At 39.7% G+C, this 20725-nt stretch overlaps 3 protein-coding genes and 1 long non-coding RNA gene across 6 annotated transcripts in view; 2 read left to right on the top strand and 2 right to left on the bottom strand.

Annotated features, from left to right (window-relative positions):
- The window catches only part of spryd3 (SPRY domain containing 3), a 126958-nt gene extending 121958 nt beyond the window's left edge, over positions 1-5000 (bottom strand). Inside the window, 5 exon segments of the mRNA XM_061904341.1 lie at positions 368-492; positions 2565-2596; positions 2599-2636; positions 3363-3489; positions 4766-5000. Of these exon segments, the coding sequence (XP_061760325.1) occupies positions 368-492; positions 2565-2596; positions 2599-2636; positions 3363-3489; positions 4766-4775 (332 nt within the window). The 5' untranslated portion in view covers positions 4776-5000.
- igfbp6b (insulin-like growth factor binding protein 6b) lies at positions 4431-10138 on the top strand. 3 transcript variants are annotated; one of them, XM_061904344.1, is made up of 7 exons: positions 4431-4932; positions 5011-5234; positions 5317-5461; positions 6760-7029; positions 7716-7750; positions 8320-8439; positions 8683-10138. In XM_061904344.1, the coding sequence occupies exons 3-7, from the start codon at positions 5446-5448 to the stop codon at positions 8794-8796; spliced, it is 555 nt and encodes a 184-aa protein (XP_061760328.1). In that variant the 5' UTR covers positions 4431-4932; positions 5011-5234; positions 5317-5445; the 3' UTR covers positions 8797-10138. The 3 variants fall into 3 exon arrangements, with proteins under 3 accessions (XP_061760328.1, XP_061760327.1, XP_061760326.1); XM_061904343.1 differs by lacking the exons at positions 5011-5234; positions 5317-5461; XM_061904342.1 differs by lacking the exons at positions 4431-4932; positions 5011-5234; positions 5317-5461 and having other exon boundaries at positions 5875-7029.
- Positions 10139-10156: 18 nt separating this feature from the next.
- On the bottom strand, positions 10157-19791 carry LOC133554976 (uncharacterized). Its single transcript, XR_009807252.1, has 3 exons — positions 19244-19791; positions 11212-11302; positions 10157-11116 (listed from the first exon to the last, which is right to left on the bottom strand). It is a non-coding gene; the product is annotated as an uncharacterized LOC133554976 (long non-coding RNA).
- The window catches only part of pip4k2ca (phosphatidylinositol-5-phosphate 4-kinase, type II, gamma a), a 36610-nt gene continuing 35074 nt past the window's right edge, over positions 19190-20725 (top strand). Inside the window, exon 1 of the mRNA XM_061904334.1 lies at positions 19190-19741. Coding sequence (XP_061760318.1) covers positions 19583-19741 — 159 coding nt within the window. The 5' untranslated portion in view covers positions 19190-19582. The remainder of the gene's footprint in view (positions 19742-20725) is intronic.

Below are 20725 nucleotides of genomic sequence, written 5' to 3'. Positions count from 1 at the left end.
ATAAAAACATGAAAAGTACACGTCAAAACGTTGGTCGCGAAATCCTGTCCGCTGTGTGTTAAAACCTGATCCTACCAATTTCTTCAATGGATTAACTTTTGCTAATTCATAAATTATCTGATTTATTACAGCAATGACAAATAAGAACCAAAAAAATTCAAACAAGTTTTTTCTTGGTTGCAGCCCTAGACAGTAAAGTCTGTTCTTCCTGTGCTCAAAGGGAAATAAAGCTAGTGGGACATATCACAATTTTTGCTGTTGTAGCTACAAGAATATGCCACAATCAATTTTCTCGTGCAAAGAGATATGCCACAATCAATTTTCTCGTGCAAAGAGAGACACCCTTGATGACTGTGAAATGACTTACTTGCTGTTGTCAGCGTGGTAAGCTACAGAGTATGGAAGCCAGCCTGGCTGGTGGTCCAGCCTGTAGAATTTATGCACCAGGCCTACGGCGATGGTCCCTCTCACACCGGTGTCCACTATTGTCACCTACACCAAGAAAGATATACAAAAGGAGACATCCTTAAACTAAAGCTGTGCTTTTACCCACTGAAACCCCAAAGAGCAGATGTGTGTTTAAGGAAACGCTTTAGCAAATTAAACACATTAAATCAATTAAATGATAAATAATATTGGCAATAGTAAATTGGCCGGAGAGTGTGAATGTGAGTGTGAATGTTTTCTGTCTATCTGTTAGGCCCAATGATGAGGTGACGACTTGTACAGGGTGTACCCCGCTTTCCGCCCGAATGTAGCTGGGATAGGCTCCAGCACCCCCCGAGACCCCGAGAGGGACAAGCGGTAGAAAATGGATGGATGGATGAAATATATAAATAAAAATCACCAGTGTCAAAGACTGGCTGTGAATTAGCCTCCTTCTATCCTGCCTTATGCATCTAGTTCACAGTTAAGCAGAACTGAGAAATATATTGGTTGACTACAGCCTTCAAGGGTAAACATGTTTTTATGACACAAAGTAATATTGCTAGGTCATGTACCTTTGCCATTTTAACAGTATTATGGTTATACCAACAGTCACACTATGTGAATATGACTGGGTCCATGTCTCTCCCTGTCTTAGAAACAAATGGTCTCTGTGAATATTTGTTAAGCACGGGGTGAGCGACACAGATCCAAAACTATCAGGGTATTTTGGCAATTTCTTTTGTTATAACTGCTGCATATCAGGTAAAAATAGCACTGAACTCGTGCTAAAAAGAAACCTTGGGAAAATAAAACCTAATCCTGAACAAATATTCACAGAGGCCATTTGTGCCTAAAAAAAGGTCAGTGAAACTTAAGTATAAGCCCCAAGGGTGCATGTGGATGAGTGTTCATAATCATGTTCTTGGGAGTGTGACAGAGGCATGTTCATGAAAATGTGAAGGTGGAAAAACTACTTTACCTGACAACACGACTGTTAACAGTTAGTTTGTTGTTTGTGCTCTGCATTCAAGTTTCAATTTCAAAATCATTTTTCATTATACAATTAGGTGAAACAATTGGACAGAAGAGTTAAAAACCAATGGCTGCTCTTTTGAATTTAATTCCCAATTGTTTAGGTCTCGGGGCATGAACACTGACGAGTGATGAATAAATCTCTATACCCTACTTTTTTCTCTACAAGGACAGGAATGTGCTCAGTGATGAGCCTTTAGTTAGTAGCACTGACAAATGTACTTCTCAAATAAATCGAGTGAGACAAGTGGAATGCTGCAGATGTTTGAAAAAGACAGCAGTACTGAGGAGGGCGAAATTGAGTCCGTGTGAAAGCACAGCCAGGAGAAACACCAGGATAGCAATGATGCATACTTTGACAGTAGGCTGACCTTTAGCAGAAGAAATGTACCAAATGTTTCTGATAACTAGACAGCATGTGCGTCACAGCTGAAAAATTACATCTTATAAAATGTAATGGTTGAATTATGTCCACTTGTCTAAATGTCAGAGGGACTGATCGAGCTCAGAATGTGACATCTCATTTGAATACGGACATTGTTATCTTGAAAAATGTTATGCGAGAGAGATGCAGGGTCAGACATTACAATTTGAAATAAATGTAAAAAATGGCACAAATCAGAGGCACCTCACAGCCACAATCAATGCGGTCCAAGTACTGAGCCAGTCTGTTTATGTTACTAATACCAAACTAAAAGGCCTCACAGTGCTTCCAAAAAACGTTTCTGGTACATTACATGAAAGTCTAATGCTGACATTTTTGAAGTAGGTGTATCGCAGTGGTAGAAACTGGGAGGGCATTAAGAATTTCAATATGAAGCTCATAATGGTGTGGAATCAAAGTACTGGTGTAATGAAATCTGGTAAACCTATTTGAAAATGCTGATGTGCAAAGGGCCAACAATTTATCGATCAAACTAGGTATTGTATTTACTCTATATCTAGTAGAAAATAATGGCAGTTACACAGAGTTTGTGTTGACCGCAACATTTAATAATGCATAAGTCTTTACAACAAATGGTACATCTCAAGGAGTTACTGCAATGCTGAAAGCTGACTTTAAGAGCACTGTCACTAGAAGCATCACCAACATTGAGCCTTACCTCAAAGTAGCAATTTCCCTTTGATAAAGGATGGCCACATAGCAACCCACTTCTTCTGAGTTCCCTTGGTAACTAAAGAGAATAAATTGGAGGTTAACACTGAGTGTGTGTGTGTGTGTGTGTGTGTGTGTGTGCAATCACAAACACACCTTTAAAAAAACGGCAACAACACGCTTAATTCAGATAGCGTCTACCTAATAACACACACACACACACACACACACACACACACACACACACACATATATATATATATATATATATATATATATATATATATATATATATATATATATATGTATATATATACACACACACACACATATAAATACATACATACATACATACATATACAGTATATATGTGTATATATGTATATATGTATATATATATATATATATATATACACACACACACATAAATATATACATACATACACATATATATATATACAGTATATGTGTGATATATATATATATATATATATACATACATACACACACAAATACATACATACATATACACTATATATATATATATATATATATATATATATATATATATATATATATATATATATATATATATATATATATATATATATATATATATCCATCCATCCATCCACCCTTTCGGGGTCACGAGCTGTTGCTGGAGCCTATCTCTGCTGCATTCGGGCGGAAGGCAGCGTACACCTTGGACAAGTCGCCATATATATAACATATACTATATATGAGACACAGCTAGATAAAATAATATTATCCCCTCCTATATGAACTGGTCAGTCAACATGCCCACCTGAGTGTCTCTCCATCCTTCAGCAAACGCATGTAGCGTTCCTGTACTGGGTGCCCGTCCCCAATGTCTCTGACTCGACGCCTCAGATTTGGGAGGCATCTGTGTCCTAGATTAATATCCTCCATCTCTGGAAGGGGAAAAGCAACCTTTCAATTTGAAGTTATCTTCCACGAAGCTTTGTTCAACACGTCTACAACACATTCCTGGTTCATTTCAAGTTAATTATTGGGGGACGGCGTGGCGAAGTTGGTAGAGTGGCTGTGCCAGTAACCTGAGGGTTACTGGTTCAATACCCACCTTCTACCAACCTCGTCACGTCCGTTGTGTCCTTAAGCAAGACACTTCACCCTTGCTCCTGATGGGTCCTGGTGAGCGCCTTACAGGTCCTGGTGAGCGCCTTACATGGCAGCTCCTGCCGTCAGTGTGTGAATGTGTGGGTGAATGGGCGAATGTGGAAATACTGTCAAAGCGCTTTGGGCTCCTTAAAAAGGGGTAGAAAAGCGCTATACAAGTATAACCCATTTACCAATTACGATGTCCACAATCAGAATCAGATGGAAAAAATACATACTACTTAGCATGAAGGTGAAATATACCTTCAAGCCATAAACATACAGCCTATCATCACATTAAAATTACGTACGTACTGCATTGTGTATTTATTTATTGAAATCAGTTATGCAATGGTGCTTTATTTTGTTTAACAGTCATAAGCACACTTGCTATGTCCGACACTGATTGCTATTTATTACTTCGGGACGCTTATCTTGTTCTGTATATTGTACAGTGTTTTGTATTTCTATAGTGTTTAGTATATTGTACAGGATTGCTTGTTATTTTTATTGGATAGTAGTCTGTTTATTTCAATTGTCAGTTTTTTTCCTTTATTACCTCTTGTGTTATTTATTTCACCCCATATTTGTTCCCACTGCCGCACCTTAAGTAGGAGTCCTTAATCTCGTTATATGTAAATATAATGACAATAAAGTCCATTCTATTCTATTCTATGTCAAAAGTTTAGGGAGGATGATGAAAGTGGGCGTGCCAATGTTTACAAATTGAGCTTTGCTAGCGTCCAACTGACAAACTGAGACGCTCTGCTTTCAAATGGAGAATCCCAATTTTACCGGTTGACGTCCTGGGGAAATAAATACGGTTATTGTTTGAATTGAAGTACCCATTAGTGTGTATTTTAGACATGAAGGCATGTCATGAAAGCAGTCAATGAACCAGCGTTAGCATTAGCTGCTAATGGCGAGGCTACTGCTTCAATCAGATGTTCGTCGCCGAAGTCTTTAGAATGGCGAAGTGTATGACAGTATTGGTGTGGTTGGGAGTAATCTAAGTAAATTAATACCGATATCTTTCATTCAACGTGAGTACATATGAAAGGGGAAACTCACTTTTGTCCATCAGCTAGCCATGACTCCACATTAAACTTTGGAAACTTGAGTTCGGCGCTCTTTAGTGACGTCACATGTAGAAAAGCGCTGTGTCTACCCCTGATGAATCAAGTGAAGAATGATCACCTTCGGGAGTACATTTCTGAGCCGGGCTATGGTGGATCACGGTAAGTTGCACCCCTGCTGGTTGAAATAAACAATGTTTTCGAGTTGAGCTTTTTAGAAATGTGAATATTATTCACCAGGCGGTCAGTATAGCAAAATGCTGAGCAGCGGTGTGTTGACGCCGGTTGCCATGTGGACAGAACCTCTGAGCGGAGGGGAGGGAGTACAAAAGAGAACAATCCTGGGAAATGTGGAAAATAAAAGCCCCACTTGGTCTGGCGCATGTATTGGAATGTTCTCCAAATATGCCAGATATGTGAACGAATGCTGAAGTTTGCAAGCTGATGCGAACTTGTGGCAGCAGGTGATTTTAGCTGACTTTGCCAAGATTAATAAAGCCAGCAGGCTGCAGATATAGCGCTGTAATTTTTGGCCTTGCGTTGCAGAGAATTCCAACAGACCAGTGGGGATATCTGCTCTGCTCTGCTCTGCCATGCCTGTGTGTCCACTGTAACTCTCAAACACAATGGACACAACTTTATGCAGGGACATTACTAATACCTGCTTGATTGAGCATGTATATATTCCAAGGTAAATTACACATACCTAGACAAATCAGTGTTGCCAGGTTAATGTCCTGTATCAAGTGGGACAATTTTACAACTCACTTTCCATATGATCATACATAGGTCATTTACATTATATTCCTATATTCACAAGGTGCATAATGTACAACAAACGTGTACAATGCCTAAGTATGAAGACAACACTTTATTTATTTGCCTATTGTTTGTCTTTCTATTGAGTAAAATAGTGAAAGTAAGAATGCTTTTATTTTACAGGGGCTATTTTAATACAAGTGAATAAGTTACCCATTTGACCACGAATATCATATTGTGACATTATCGCAAAGCAAAATGGCATCAGCATTATGATGTTAAGAGCAGCATGTCACGGAGAAAGGTGAAGGTGTCAGTATAGTTTTTGTCTTATAACAAAAGCGGGGCAATTGCTTTTGTTATTTTTAGGCAAGGAACTTTCTTCCACAAGTGGACACTGAGATGATTGCTTTTTGTCAATTAGTTCAAATGGTATTGTGCATGAAGTCCATTTAAAATGGAAGCATCCACAGTGACTTTTGGCATGACAATATGTCTTCCATGAGACAATAAGTAATTTAACAAAGAGCTAGTGTGGAGCTCAGCTGGCAGATTACATAGGAAATGTCTTCCACTGACATTTGTGCAGTTTAATTACACAAGGCATTGCCGTGGCAATGATGATGGAGGTGCATTTGCATTTGTTACCATGACAAATATTCTTCTTGAAAGATGCCTGACATTAATAGAGGAATACGACTAATACTTAGTATGCATGCAGAATGAGATGAATGGTGTATGTGCCTGTATTTTGATCATTTCTGAAAGGGACAGAATCCGCCCCCACTTCCTCTGTCCCTCCTTGCCACCTCCTTCTCTCTCCCTCTCTCTCTTTCTCTCTCTCTCTCTCTCTTCCTGAGTCCCAGCCCCTGAAGGTGTCATAGCTGTGCTTGCTCTCCCTCTCTCACTCACTCTCTATCACCGCCTTTCACATCTTTAAAAGCTGGTGCCTTGCTGTGTCTTTCTCGATATCCGTTTGTCTCCTCTGGCACTGCAGGGGACTCATCTGGCAAGGCACCAAGGAGAGCTACTGTATAGAAGCGGGAGGGAGAGTGAGGAAAGAGGAGAGAGAGAGAGAGAGAGGGAGAGAGAGAGAGAGAGATAACAGAAATAGCATCAGCCACATTTACCTGTCAGTGTGTGAGTGTGGAGAATTTGGAGACATGCCTTTGCTTTGTAACTTAACTATCGTTGTTTTATTGCTGATTGTTCACTGTGGATCGTGGACAGGGGCCAGTCGTTTGGGCCCCTTCAAGGTTTGTCCCAGCTGCAGGGATCCACTTGGTGCTGGGAGACCCCCCAGGGAGCACAATGTGGCAGGCAGCACGACGATGTTGGCCCAGGGAGAGCCCTGTGGCGTGTACACCCTAAGCTGTGCCAAGGGGCTCCGCTGTGTTCCCCCGCCAAGGGAGCATAGCCCCCTTCAAGCTCTGTTGCAGGGTAGGGGCATTTGTGCCAAGCACAGCAGGACAAGTCCCACTGAGAGGCCCCACCCAACAGGTAAGATACTGTCAATATAGATTGATTTCATTATTCATACACACCTGTGCATACATACACACATGCAAGTAGACTCTACAGGAAGGCTTTGTTGCTTTTGATTTCATGTTATGCTGTGGAGCTCAGTGACAAGAGAACATGCCAATTAATACATGACATTTAAACCTGCGTGCATTTCTTGCAGAGGAATGTGCACATCTAATACCCAGTGCTTATCTGCAGTGCTGTCAGATAAAAATATTACATGGCATTAGAAAGAACTCCAATTTGGTAGAAATGTTAGTTAGTTGCTTCTACTGAGGGGTTTGCGATAATGTAGAAATATTAAATTGTCCTGCATTTGCATGACCTGCACTATGTTCAGCATGAATGTAAAACAGTCACCTACATCCTTATGAGAGACTTTTATTGCAGTGGTCTCCATCTACTGTTTAAACAGAGACACTGCCATCTGAAAAAAAAGGCATTGATAGAAATGATGTTTCTCACCATCATTGACCACCCACTTGTTAATAGATATTATGTGGTAGACTATGAAATTGTTTTGTGTAGACAGATGCAAAGACAGAACAGTAAGGTTAGATGTTACGCAGGTGCAGGCACACATTTATCCTCCTGTTTGATCTTAATAAATCAGGTCATTCCATATCATTATATGATATGTTGGTGTATCAATCCCTCTGCAGGTGCTCATCCTTCCCACAGCGGTGACATTGAAAAAGTAAGTTCTATCATTCTATTGTAATCTTTGATAAGTAAAGGTGACTAATAGTCACTTGAAAGATTCCTGACAAGGCAGCTTTGCTAAATAGATGATGGATGAGTTGCTTTATAAGAGATTATTACCCTCCTTTGCTATTTTGGGTGTTGCAGTGGCATGAACAAACACACGACAATATGGTGCATGATGTGTGTGCTGCTATGCGGCAGAAGTAATTAAGCATGATGAGAATCAGGAAACTTTCAAGCCGACACAAAATATTTCAAATTTTGGTGGGTTGACTGTGCAGTTTTTGCACGATTATGGGTGATTGATTACTTAGTCTGATTTCACAAAGTGTTGCAAGAACCCTCAAACCCTTCCGTGACCTGAAAAGGGAAGGCATTGTATAAGAAAGTGGTTATATAATGTTACACAATATGTGACATCTAAACATACATGGCTGTGCTTTTGTGATTTATATTAGCATGTAACTAAAGTCATGCCAGCACCATCACCTAAGGGCATAAAGCAGCTATAGCTCTAGATTTGCCTAAAATGATGTTTGAGGTCTGCCTTGCTGTTTTCAGGCACCCTGCCGCAAAATGCTCAACAGTGTCCTGAGAGGTTTGGAATTGACAATCATCCAGTCTGACCGCGACATCTACATACCGAACTGTGACACCCGTGGGTTCTACAGAAAAAAGCAGGTAAACGTTGGAACTTTGTTAGGGTGAACATGTGTCTCTTTGCTGCAGCATCTTGGTGTCACAGTCTGTGAGAGCTACAGCCTTCTGTGGATTCAGGGATTTGTCATCTGTGAAATCACTGACACTTTTCTCTCTGAGCTTCTGTGGGCTCGGACGACCACTAATGCGCTATGATGACATCCCATTTTCTGTCTCTCTCTCCTCCACTCAATCACGTTCCCTGTCCTCTTATCTTTTGCACAGTGCCGCTCTTCCAAAGGCATGCAGCGTGGCCACTGCTGGTGTGTGGACGAGCTTGGCACTCCAGTGCCCTCACGTGCCAGCGAAGACGGTGTTTTACCGTGCGACGGGGAGTGAGAGATGAGTTTCTGCTATTGTCAAATGCCTGGAGGAAGAGGAGGAGGAGGAGGAGGAGGAGGAGGAGAAGAAGGAGCACAGGGAGAGGGGAGCTTTAGCATGGGCTAGAAACTGCCTGGACAGGAGGTAGCAGGGAAAACCACTTCCAATGGAAAGCACACATCAGTCCATGTCCTCTTTTGAAGGAAACATACACACTTACAGTCCAGGGATGATATCAACCACCTGAATGTCCAACTGATACAGCAATATTCCCTGTGTCATCCTTCTAGACACACTGCATGCTCATTTTAATGGTCCATGAACTTCCTCAGTGATCCGAGCCGTATTACTGCAAAATATCTCCCTATTCCCTGCCTCTTGTTCTGGCTTTCTAGTTAGATTTCTCTTTTCCATTTGAATATAGGATAGCTGACACTGCCTGTGTTTGTTCTGATCTCAGTGGGCTGAAATACTGTTACGCAGGTGATGTGACACCAATGTGTGTCATCCTCATCATCCTCTCTCCCTCTCTCCAAAGATACACTGATATCAATGTCTCTTAGAATAATTTATTTTGGGGTCTGTTTTCCATCAATTACTGCTTTAAGCTTACAATATCTTATATATTTGTGTGTCATGTCTGAAAAAAATAGTCAAATGAAAATGATACAGGATGCTTCTGTTCGTTTATTTGTCAAATTGGTGTGGTGACTGCTTATCAGTTGATTGTACATATGTTGGAATTTTGTGGTTGACTGTGTGTTCTGAAGTGGCAAAAAAAAGTGTACGGCTGTTATCCTTTAAAAAAAATGTAAGGCATATTTTTATACACGTCAATATATTTTATATATGAATTATTGGTTTATTTAATGAACTACAGTATAATGCCATGTATTTTTATATTGCCAGCTATTTCTTATTTAAAGACTGGGATTATTTTGTTTCATGTTGGGGGAAGTGCAGTGCTTTTAGAGCATTTTTATGGCAAAACTCATCAGAGCTCGATTCAGCTATTGTACATAGTTTGGTTTTAGCTCATGTTTTTATTTCCTTCCTATTTATGTTGTGTGTTTTTTTTTTCATTTTAGAACTGAGAATGTCCATTATACTATTGTGTTCTTCCATTAAATTTCTGTTTCCAAAAGATTAGAAAAAATGTTTAAAATGTGTTCTTTCCCAAGTCTTGCCAAAGTCATGAAATTGTGTGCTATGTGTGATTAGAATTTATCCATTTCTGACAAATCTTGTTGTGCAAATGTGTTAACCGTGATGGCTTGTCTAAGCAAAAAGGACATCAAACATAATGATGATAAATATGGACCAGAATTAATAAAAACATATATTGATACAAGTACAAACAGAGTGAGTTCTTGCCTCTTCATTTATTTCCCAGGCTATATTTGGCAATGCAATAGAAATTACACATTACAGCACATTAACCTCATAGTGCTTTTGAGCAAATAAGCCGCACATGAAGGATTATTTGCTCCTGCTTCTCCACAGGGCCTTGAAACATGCCTGTTTCCAAGGTAACCGCAGGGAATATCCCATTTGTCCAAGCATTATGGAATGAAGGCCCTGCAGATAATGGAGGAAGCATGATCAGAATTACTTCACCACAGAATCTCTATCTATAGGCTGGATGCCTCTGCTATTCTTGACAATTCCTCTCCTCACACGAGCATAAACAGCAGCCATAGCATGAAATACACACATGAACATCAGTGTCACGATTCAATTGGACTTTTCTCATACTTACAGTACAAAGATCATAATTCACTGTTTCCATGTCTCGTCATTTAAAAATAAAAACATTGCTGCTCATTGGGGGCAGCGTGGCTCGGTTGGTAGAGCGGCCATGCTAGCAACTCGAGAATTCCACGTTCGAACCCCGCTTCCATCCTCCTTGTCACTTCCGTTGTGTCCTTGGGCAAGACACTTTACTCATCTGCTCCCAGTGCTACCCACACTGGTGTAAATATAACTTAGATAATGGGTTTCACAATGTAAAGCGCTTTGAGTCACTAGAGAAAAGTGCTATATAAATATAATTCACTTCACATTTACTGTATCAAAACAACTTCAGAAAAATTAAGAAAAAACACCATTTTCAAACTTCCTAAGCTATCATATGTTATGGCAAAGGTCAAATGAACAGATATTTCGTTCCTACGATGAGAAAAGACATCTGGGGTGAAAAAAGTGTGCAGTCGAGTTATAATTTGTAGCCAACATCTACATTACAGTGCGATGGTTTGAATCGTTGTTAAAGCATCACTGTGTAGAGTTTGCATGTTCTCTCCATACTTGCGTATTTTTTTCTGGGTAGCCCGCCTTCCTGCCACATCACAAAAACATGCATGTTAGGTTAATTGGAGGCTGTAAACTGTCTAAAGTTGTGAATGTGAGTCTTAATGGTTGTTTGCATCTAACCTGTAATTGACAGGTGGCCAGTTCAGTGTGAGCCGGTTTCCCCCAAGTCTGCCAGGATAAGCTCTAGCTTACCCATGACCTTAATGAGGACCTGCCGAATGAATATGATGAGAATGATCATCACCATCAAAGAATCAAATGTCCTATAAGTATGCAAAATGGCAGTTTTTTTTTTTTTTTTCAAGAGTGCGGCAGACATCCACTGGGAGGCGCCATAAGACTTAATTTGGCAGAGCAGCTTAAGAGAAATAAAGAAAAAAAATGTTTTTCAAACCTGTCATGTTACAGGCAAAATGAATGTCTGGGGTGATCACAACACTCCACTACAGTCAGTTTTTAAGGCAGTAGGCAAGGCATCAATCAATTGATTACGTTTACTGTTAAGACAAATGTACTCAAGGAACCTAAGAGGCATCTAGTGTCTCCTTGTCTTACTGCAAGTATTCCCATAGATCAGTGGTTCTTAACCTTGTTGGAGGCACCAAACCCCACTAGTTTCATATGCGCATTCACCGAATCCTTCTTTAGTGAAAAATAAAATGTGTTTTTTTTTCAAATTCAAGACAAAGTTGTATGTTTTTGGTAACACTTTAGTATAGGGGAACACATTCTAAGTAACAAAGACTTAATTTAGAGTTATTTGGACACTAGGGGAACATATAAGTAATAGAATATGTTAGTTATTTGGTTAGGGTCAGGGTTATAATAAGGCCATGCCGAATTAATTAGTACTTAATGACTAGTTAAGAACCAATATGTTACTAATTTGCATGTTAATAAGCAACTAATTAATGGTGAATATGTTCCCCATACTAAAGTGTTACCATATTTTTTTTACTGGTGCACAAAATCAACCGTGCATGAACATCACCTTCTTCAAACAACAAAACTAAGACAGTGCATAAACTCACAACAAATTACACACCTGCAAATCAGTCAGCTGTTGCCGTAACTGTAATATGCCAACAGGGAGAAGTTTGTATTTATACAAAGAGTCGAGTGTGTTTTGATCTCCGCCGAACCCCTGAGGTCGACTCACCGAACCCCTAGGGTTCGATCGAACCCTAGTTAAGAACCACTGCCATAGATATAAGAAGAAGAAAAAAAGTAAGTGTTGATAACACGTTGAAAACAAAAAGTAACATTATTGAATCCAACTTCCATGATTCCCTGTTAAAATGTGAATTTACACTTACATTTTAATTAATTTCAGTCTTTTTTTTTTTAAAGGAGGTAGGCACCAGCGCCCCCCGCGACCCAAAAGGGAATAAGCGGTAGAAAATGGATGGATGGATGGATGGATTTTTTTTTGCAGTCGAATAATGATCAACACATGTTAAGACACTTTCTCAAACCAATCACACACTTTTACGGCTTCCAAGAAAAATTTTTACCTCATACTTTCGGTTACAAACTAATAATGTCTTACATTACGATCATGCTTTGTCAATTGGGATGGGCAGCGGATCCGGTACATTTTTGGCACCAACCGAAGCCAGTAGTCCCGGGCACCGATTCACGTAAGATCCTGCTGTACCATTTTTTAATTTTTTTCATTTTATAAGCTTTTATTTATAATATGCAACATTTATATATAATAAAAAAATAATAATAATTAATACAGGTATAGAAACAGTACAAGAACAGGACAAAACAGAGCCAGGGCCGGGGTTGTAAACTTAAAGTAAATAAAATAGAATGCAAAATATATATGTAACAAAATGTAAAGCCATGGGCTCACACAAGTTCCGTATCTAATCCACATTTGGAACACAGCATCGTAGTGTTCACAGCTAATTGGTTGTTAGAGGTAGAGAGTGTTTTAAAGTAGAGTTCTAATTATTTTCTAAAGGCACAAAAACAGGTTGGGTATTGAGAAACTTACATTTATGAATATAAAACTTAGTAAATAGTGTAATGAGGTTGCAAAGGTAAAATTCCTTTTCTAATTTTTTATGAATTTCAGTCTACAGAAGTCGTCTATCGCAAGCCTTTGTAAGATCTACAAAACAATTGCTGGAGGAAGGTGAACTGAATTCTGCGTATTTCTTTTGTTTAGAAAAATTGCAGGCTCAAAACAACACCATTGATCAACTGAATATGAACAATTTGGTTTGCAATGATGCAAAACAGATTGGTCTCTGTCTGATTGTGAATAAGTGTGAACTAATGGCCATGAAGAGATGTGAAATGATGTCTGTATGTAAAATTATAGTTAAAGGTAGTGTTAATTACCTAGGAATACTTATCATCAAAAATCCGAGTTCTAGATGGGTCTTGACCTTTACTCCAATTGTAGAAAAAACTAATAAAAGATTTAACCAATGGCAACAGAGATACGTATCCTTAAAAGGCAGAACCTGGCTTTCCAAAGCAGAAGGTATCTCCTGGCTTACCTATGTGGCTATTTCTTTAGATGTTAACCAAAAAATAAATAAGACTATTGACAAAATACTTGTTGACTTTATTTAGAAAAAACTAAATTAATTAAATTAAGAAATCTGTTATAATGAACAATAACAGGGCTTCACGGTGGCAGAGGGGTTAGTGCGTCTGCCTCACAATACGGAGGTCCTGCAGTCCTGGGTTCAATCCCGGGCTCGAGGTCTTTCTGTGTGGAGTTTGCATGTTCTCCCATGAATGCGTGGGTTCCCTCCGGGTACTTTGGCTTCCTCCCACCTCCAGAGACATGCACCTGGGGATAGGTTAATTGGCAACACTAAATTGGCCCTACTGTGTGAATGTGAGTGTGAATGTTGTATGTCTATCTGTGTTGGCCCTGCGATGAGGTGGCGACTTGTCCAGGGTGTACCCCGCCTTCCGCCCGATTGTAGCTGAGATAGGCGCCAGCGCCCCCCGCGACCCCGAAAGGGAATAAGCGGTAGAAAATGGATGGATGGATGAACAATAACAATCAGGGTGGTCTAAACCAGTGGTTCTCAAATGGGGGTACGCGTACCCCTTGGGGTACTTGAAGGTATGCCAAGGGGTACGTGAGATTTTTTTAAAATATTCTAAAAATAGCAACAATTCAAAAATCCTTTATGAATATATTTATTGAATAATACTTCAAAAAAATATGAATGTAAGTTCATAAACTGTGAAAAGAAATGGAACAATGCAATATTTAGTGTTGACAGCTACATTTTTTGTGGACAGGTTCCATAAATATTGATGTTAAAGAATTCTTTTTTGTGAAGAAATGTTTAGAATTAAGTTCATGAATTCAGGTGGATCTCTTTTACAATCCCCAAAGAGGGCACTTTAAGTTGACGATTACTTCTACGTGTAGAAATCTTTATTTATAATTGAATCACTTGTTTATTTTTCAACAAGTTTTTAGTTATTTTTATATCTTTTTTTCCAAATAGTTCAAGACAGACCACTACAAATGAGCAATATTTTTGCACTGATATACAATTTAACAAATCAGAAACTGATGACGTAGTGCTGTATTTTACTTTTTTATTTCTTTTTTTTCAAACAAAAATGCGTTGCTCTGATTAGGGGGTACTTGAATTTAAAAAAATTTCACAGGGGGTACATCACTGAAAGAAGGTTGAGAACCACTGGTCTAAACTTTCTGGATTTCACTACACTAAACAACACCTTCAAGATTAATTGGATAATACACTATTTGAATGACCCTTCCTCAATTTGGAACTTCATTTCTCATCATGTATTTTATAACTTTGGAGGCCTAAAATGTTTGCTATTGTGTAACTAAGACATTGATAGGATTCCTGTTGCTCTTTCAAACTTCCACAAACAAGCCTTTCTGGCATGGTCTCTTACATACAAGCACAATTTCTCACCAAGAAATATTTCATTTGGAACAATAAAGACAAATCTATTTTCCTCAACAATTGGTTCAAGAATAATGTTATTTTAGTGAGTCAGATTTTCAATAAGGAAGGTAAACTTTTTAATTATCAAGAATTTTTCAACCATTTTAAGGTCGCTGTGACTCCCAAACAATTTGCCATTGTATTTGATGCCATTCCAACAAGTGTTGTTATGTTGCACAGGGCTTACTCATATTCTCTTCTGCTGTAAAAATTGTGAATGATCCACTTGACACTCCAGTGGGGAAACTTTGCTTTGATCGGGAATATAACAGAAAAATCCGCAGTTTATTCCAAAATGATTGTGTGTCTGTCTCCTATGTAATTGCGCTCTGGAATAATGTTGTGAATGACATTTCCTGGGTCAAAATGTGGTCCCTTCTTAACAGGTATTTACTTCCCAACAAAGTCAAAGCGATATCTTTTAAAATAATTCATCGTTATTACCCTGTAAAGACTGTGATGGTTAGATACAAGAAGGACAGAGATGTTATCTGCACCTTAAGTAACAAGCATCCAGAGACTGTTTACCACCTGTTTTGGACTTATGAAAGCACTCGATCACTATGGCAGGGCATCTTCATCCTAGACAATATTGATGACAAATGTGTGCTTTGTTTTATGTGCTACCGTATTTTTCGGACTATAAGTCGCATTCTTCTCCAAACCAAAAAAAACAAAAACAATTTTTTTTTTAAATTTATTATTATTATTTTTTTTTTTTTTTAATAGTTTGGCCAAGTCTCACCCCCAGCCAAACTACAAAAAAACGCGACTTTTAGTCCGAAAAATACGGTATTTGGATTTACACGGTATGAAAATTGGCAATACTAAATTGGCCCAAGTGTGTGAATCCATCCATCCATCCATTTTCTACCGCTTATTCCCTTTGGGGTCGCGGGGGGCGCTGGTGCCTATCTCAGCTACAATCGGGCGGAAGGCGGGGTACAGCATGGACAAGTCGCCACCTCATCGCAGGGCCAACAAAGATAGACAGACAACATTCAGACTCACATTCACTCACTAGGGCCAATTTAGTGTTGCCAATCAACCTATCCCCAGGTGTATGTCTTTGGAAGTGGGAGGAAGCCACAGTACCCTGAGAGAACCCATGCATTCACGGGGAGGACATGCAAACTCCACACATAAACATCCCGAGCCCGGGATTGAACCCTGACTTCTCAGGACCTTCGTATTGTGAGGCAGACGCACAAACCCCTCTGCCACCGTGAAGCCTAGTGTGTGAATGTGAGTGTGAATGCTTTCTGTCCATCTGTGTTGGCCCTGTGATGAGGTAGCGAGTTGTCCAGTGTATACCCCGCTTTCCGCCCGGATGCAGCTGAGATAGGCTAGCACCCCCGTTACCCCAAAAGGGACAAACGGTAGAAAATGGATGGATGGAAGTTTCTCAATACCCGACCGGTTTTTTGTGCCTTTAAAAAAAAATTAGAACTCTACATTAAAACACTCTCTACCTCTAACAACCAAAAAGCTGTGAAAACGATGATACTGTGTTCCGAATTTAAGTCATTTACAGAAAATGAGTGAGCCTATGCTGCAATGAGGTGGTGACGTGTCCAGGGTGTACGCCACCTTCTGCCCGAATGCAGCTGAGACAGGCTCCAGCGACCCCTTGCAACCCTGAAAGGAAAAAAAGCGGTAGACAATGGATGGATGGAGTGAGCCTCTATATTAGGGCTGGGCGATATATCGAATTACGCGATATATCGCGGGTTTGTCTCTGTGCGATATAGAAAATGACTATATCGGAATATTCGAGTAGACGTTCTCACGCAGTTGTTTTTATCTGCGGGCATTACACTACAGGCGCTCCTCGCTCTTTCCTGTGTCTCCTTCTCACAGACAAGCAAGCGCGGATTCTTACATACGTCACATACTGTCACGTCATACGTCACATATGTATACGTCCTCGCCCAGCAGAGGGGTAGTGGCGTGTCGAGAGAAAGAAGGTGCGAATCTCGTAACAAATGAAGGAAGAATGGCGGTGGTTTGGCTTCAAGCGGGAATATGTCGAATTGACAACTTTAATTTGTCATGTGTGGGGCACAAGCGTTGCTACCAAAAGTAGCATTACTGCTAATATGTAGCATTATATGAAAAGTCACCTGCTAATAACTTTAATAAATACAGTTTTGGTAAATTGACTTAGGTGTGATTTCCCTCTCTGCATGAAAGTTTAAAAGTAGCATATATTAGTGCAGTATGAAGAAGAATGTTATAATGTAGACACATAGAATCACCATACTGCTGTGATTATATGTATCCATGTTCATTCAAGCCTAAGGCAAAATACCGAGAAATATATCGTATATCGCGATATGGCCTAAAAATATCGCGTTATTAAAAAAGGCAATATCGCCCAGCCCCTACATATATATATATATATATATATATATATATATATATATATATATATATATATATATATATGTATATACATCATCCATCCATCCATCCATTTTCTACCGCTTATTCCCTTTGGGGTCTTGGCGGGTGCTGGTGCCTATCTCAGCCACAATCGGACGGAAAGCAGCGTACACCCTGGACAAGTCGCCGCCTCATCGCAGGGCCAAATATATATATATATACATATATATATACATATATATATATATATATATATATATATATATATATATATATATATATATATATATATATATATATATATATATGTATATATATATATATATATATATATATTTATTTTTTTTGCATTCTATTTTAGGTACATTGAATTTACAACGGGATGCACGGTCGGAGAGGGGTTAGTGCGTCTGCCTCGCAATTCGAAGGTCCTGAGTAGTCCTGAGTTTAATCCCGGGCTCGGGATCTTTCTGTTTGGAGTTTGCATGTTCTCCCCGTGACTGCGTGGGTTCCCTCCCGGTACTCAGGCTTCCTCCCACTTCCAAAGACATGCACCTGGGGATAGGTTGATTGGCAACACTAAATTGGCCCTAGTGTGTGAATGTGAGTGTGAATGTTGTCTGTCTGTCTGTGTTGGCCCTGTGATAAGATGGCGACTTGTCCAGGGTGTACGACGCCTTCCGCCCGAATGGCTACCGTACCCCCCGCGACCCCGGACGGATGAATTTACAACCCTTTGATGCTGTTTTGTCCTGTTTTTGTACTATTTTTGTACTGTATTTGTTTTTCCTTTGATCATGATTTCTCAACTGTTGGTAAATGTTGAAATGTATAAATTAAGGTTTATAAAATTAAAAAAAAAAGCCGTCTATCGCGTACGCCACCTAACACAGGGGTAGGGAACCTATGGCTCTAGAGCCAGATGTGGCTCTTTTGATGACTGCACCTGGCTCTCAGATAAATCTTAGCTGGTATTGCTTAACATAAGTAATGAATAATTCCGCTGATAATCACAGTGTTAAAAATAACGATTAAAAGATAAGACATTCTCATGCATTTAAATCCAACCATCTATTTTCTATCACACCTGTTAAAAAAGTCGCATTAATGGTAAGAAGTATTATATTTATTATTGGTTAGCTTTAGAATAAGTGAATTATATTGTGAAGTGAATTATATACAGTATATATAGCACTTTTTATCTAGTGACTCAAAGCGCTTAACATTGTGAAACCAAATACCTAAGTTACATTTAAACCAGTGTTGGTGGCACTGGAAGCAGGTGGGTAAAGTGTCTTGCCCAAGGACACAACGGTAGTGACTAGGATGGCGGAAGCGGGGATTGAACCTGGAACCCTCAAGTTGCTGGCATGGCCACTCTACCATCCAAGACGTACCCCCCAATATCAACGTTATTAAAAACAATAAAAGACTTATTATTCTCTAAAAATGTTAGTCTTACTTACAAATGCACGCATTTATTTGTATTCAGTGTTAAAAATATTATATGGCTCTCACGGAAATACATTTTAAAATATTTGGCTTTCATGGCTCTCTCGGCCAAAAAGGTTCCCGACCCCTGACCTAACACTTCCGCTAAATGCACCATTCACTTCCGCCTGGCTTCAACAACTAAAAACGCCTTTCTTTTGATTCAAACTTAGCGTTTACACATTTGATCAGCACTGTGGAAAATTTTCGACTGGAGTTACGTAACTGAGTGGAGTTGCAGTTATTATTACATACTACTGATTTACAGTATTTGAGTGATTGGACCCGCCCACATTTGATTCACTGACCGACTTGGAAGCTTTTCTTTGGTCGCTGCTCCTGTCAGTCAAAAAGTCACCACGTGGTTGATAACAACATCGCCGGGCTGGAGGGGCGGTGGTAGGCCGTGTCAACCATTACTGTTTCCACGGTCTTGTCAAGCGCGGTTTAAGTTGACGAATGGGCCATCCATTTAGCGCTTCAAAACGGTACTGTTATCGTAACACATTCCGAGCTCAAAGGGTAACTTTTGGTAGTATTGGGAAGATTAGCCCCGGCTGGCTGAGCAACAGTTAGCCTCCATTCCAGAAGAAGTGTAAGGAGCTTCTCGCGACTCTGACGGAGAGCAAGCCCGCCTGTTGGTGGTCATGGCTTCGGGCGGTAACTCGGCGGCCACCTCCAGTCCTATGGTAGTCCTGGCGCCCAAGACTAAGACGAAAAAGAAACACTTCGTTCAGCAGAAGCTCAAAGTGCTCCGAGCCAGCGACCCTGTCCAAAGTGTCTTTATGTGGGGCGTTAATCACTCGGTAAGTAGGCGGAAGCTAACATGCTAACGTTGTGTACGAATGTATATTGCCCTGCCACACCAGCTAGCATCATTAGCTACACCGCTAGCAGGTTATCCTAAAGTAGGTCAGGGTGTCGCCGCAAAGTTTTGAAGAGATACAGGATTTTGTTGTCTTAAGTGTGCAACATGCTGTTTAAAAATGATGTACAATTTTGTTATTGTTTGTTTCGAAATGACTTTAGTTTATTTCGGTCATATAATCAACCATTTTGTGTGATCAATTTAACAGCGCAGATTATACATATTAGCAATGATACACACACACTTAAAAAAAAAAGGAAAAGGCTGAAGCCAAGGCTTGTATTTGCCTATTATATATACAAACCCCGTTTCCATAGGAGTTGGGAAATTGTGTTAGATGTAAATATAAACGGAATACAATGATTTGCAAATCCTTCTCAACCCATATTCAATTGAATGCACTACAAAGACAACATATTTGATGTTCAAACTCATAAACTTTATTTCTTTTTTTGCAAATAATAAATAACTTAGAATTTCGATGCTGCTACACATGCCAAAGTAGTTGGGAAAGGGCATGTTCACCACTGTGTTACATCACATTTTCTTTTAACAATGCACAATAAACGTTTGGGAACTGAGGAAACTAATTTTTGAAACTTTGAAAGTGGAATTCTTTACCATTCTTGCTTGATGTACAGCTTAAGTTGTTCAATAGTCCGGGATCTTGTTGTCAAATTTTACGCTTAATTATGCGCCACACATTTCCGATGGGAGACAGGTCTGGACTGCAGGCGGGCCAGGGAAGTACCCGCACTCTTTTACTACGAAGCCACGCTGTTGTAACACGTGACTTGGCATTGTTTTGCTGAAATACGCAGGGCCTCCATGATAATGTTGCTTGGATGACAACATATGTGTCTCCAAAACCTGTATGGACCATTGAGCATTAATGGTGCCTTCACAGAGGCGTAAGTTACCC

The sequence above is a fragment of the Nerophis ophidion genome, linkage group LG06 (genome assembly GCF_033978795.1).
Source record: "Nerophis ophidion isolate RoL-2023_Sa linkage group LG06, RoL_Noph_v1.0, whole genome shotgun sequence".
In the NCBI taxonomy this organism is placed as follows: domain Eukaryota; kingdom Metazoa; phylum Chordata; class Actinopteri; order Syngnathiformes; family Syngnathidae; genus Nerophis; species Nerophis ophidion.
This window is presented reverse-complemented; position numbering and strand designations above follow the sequence as displayed.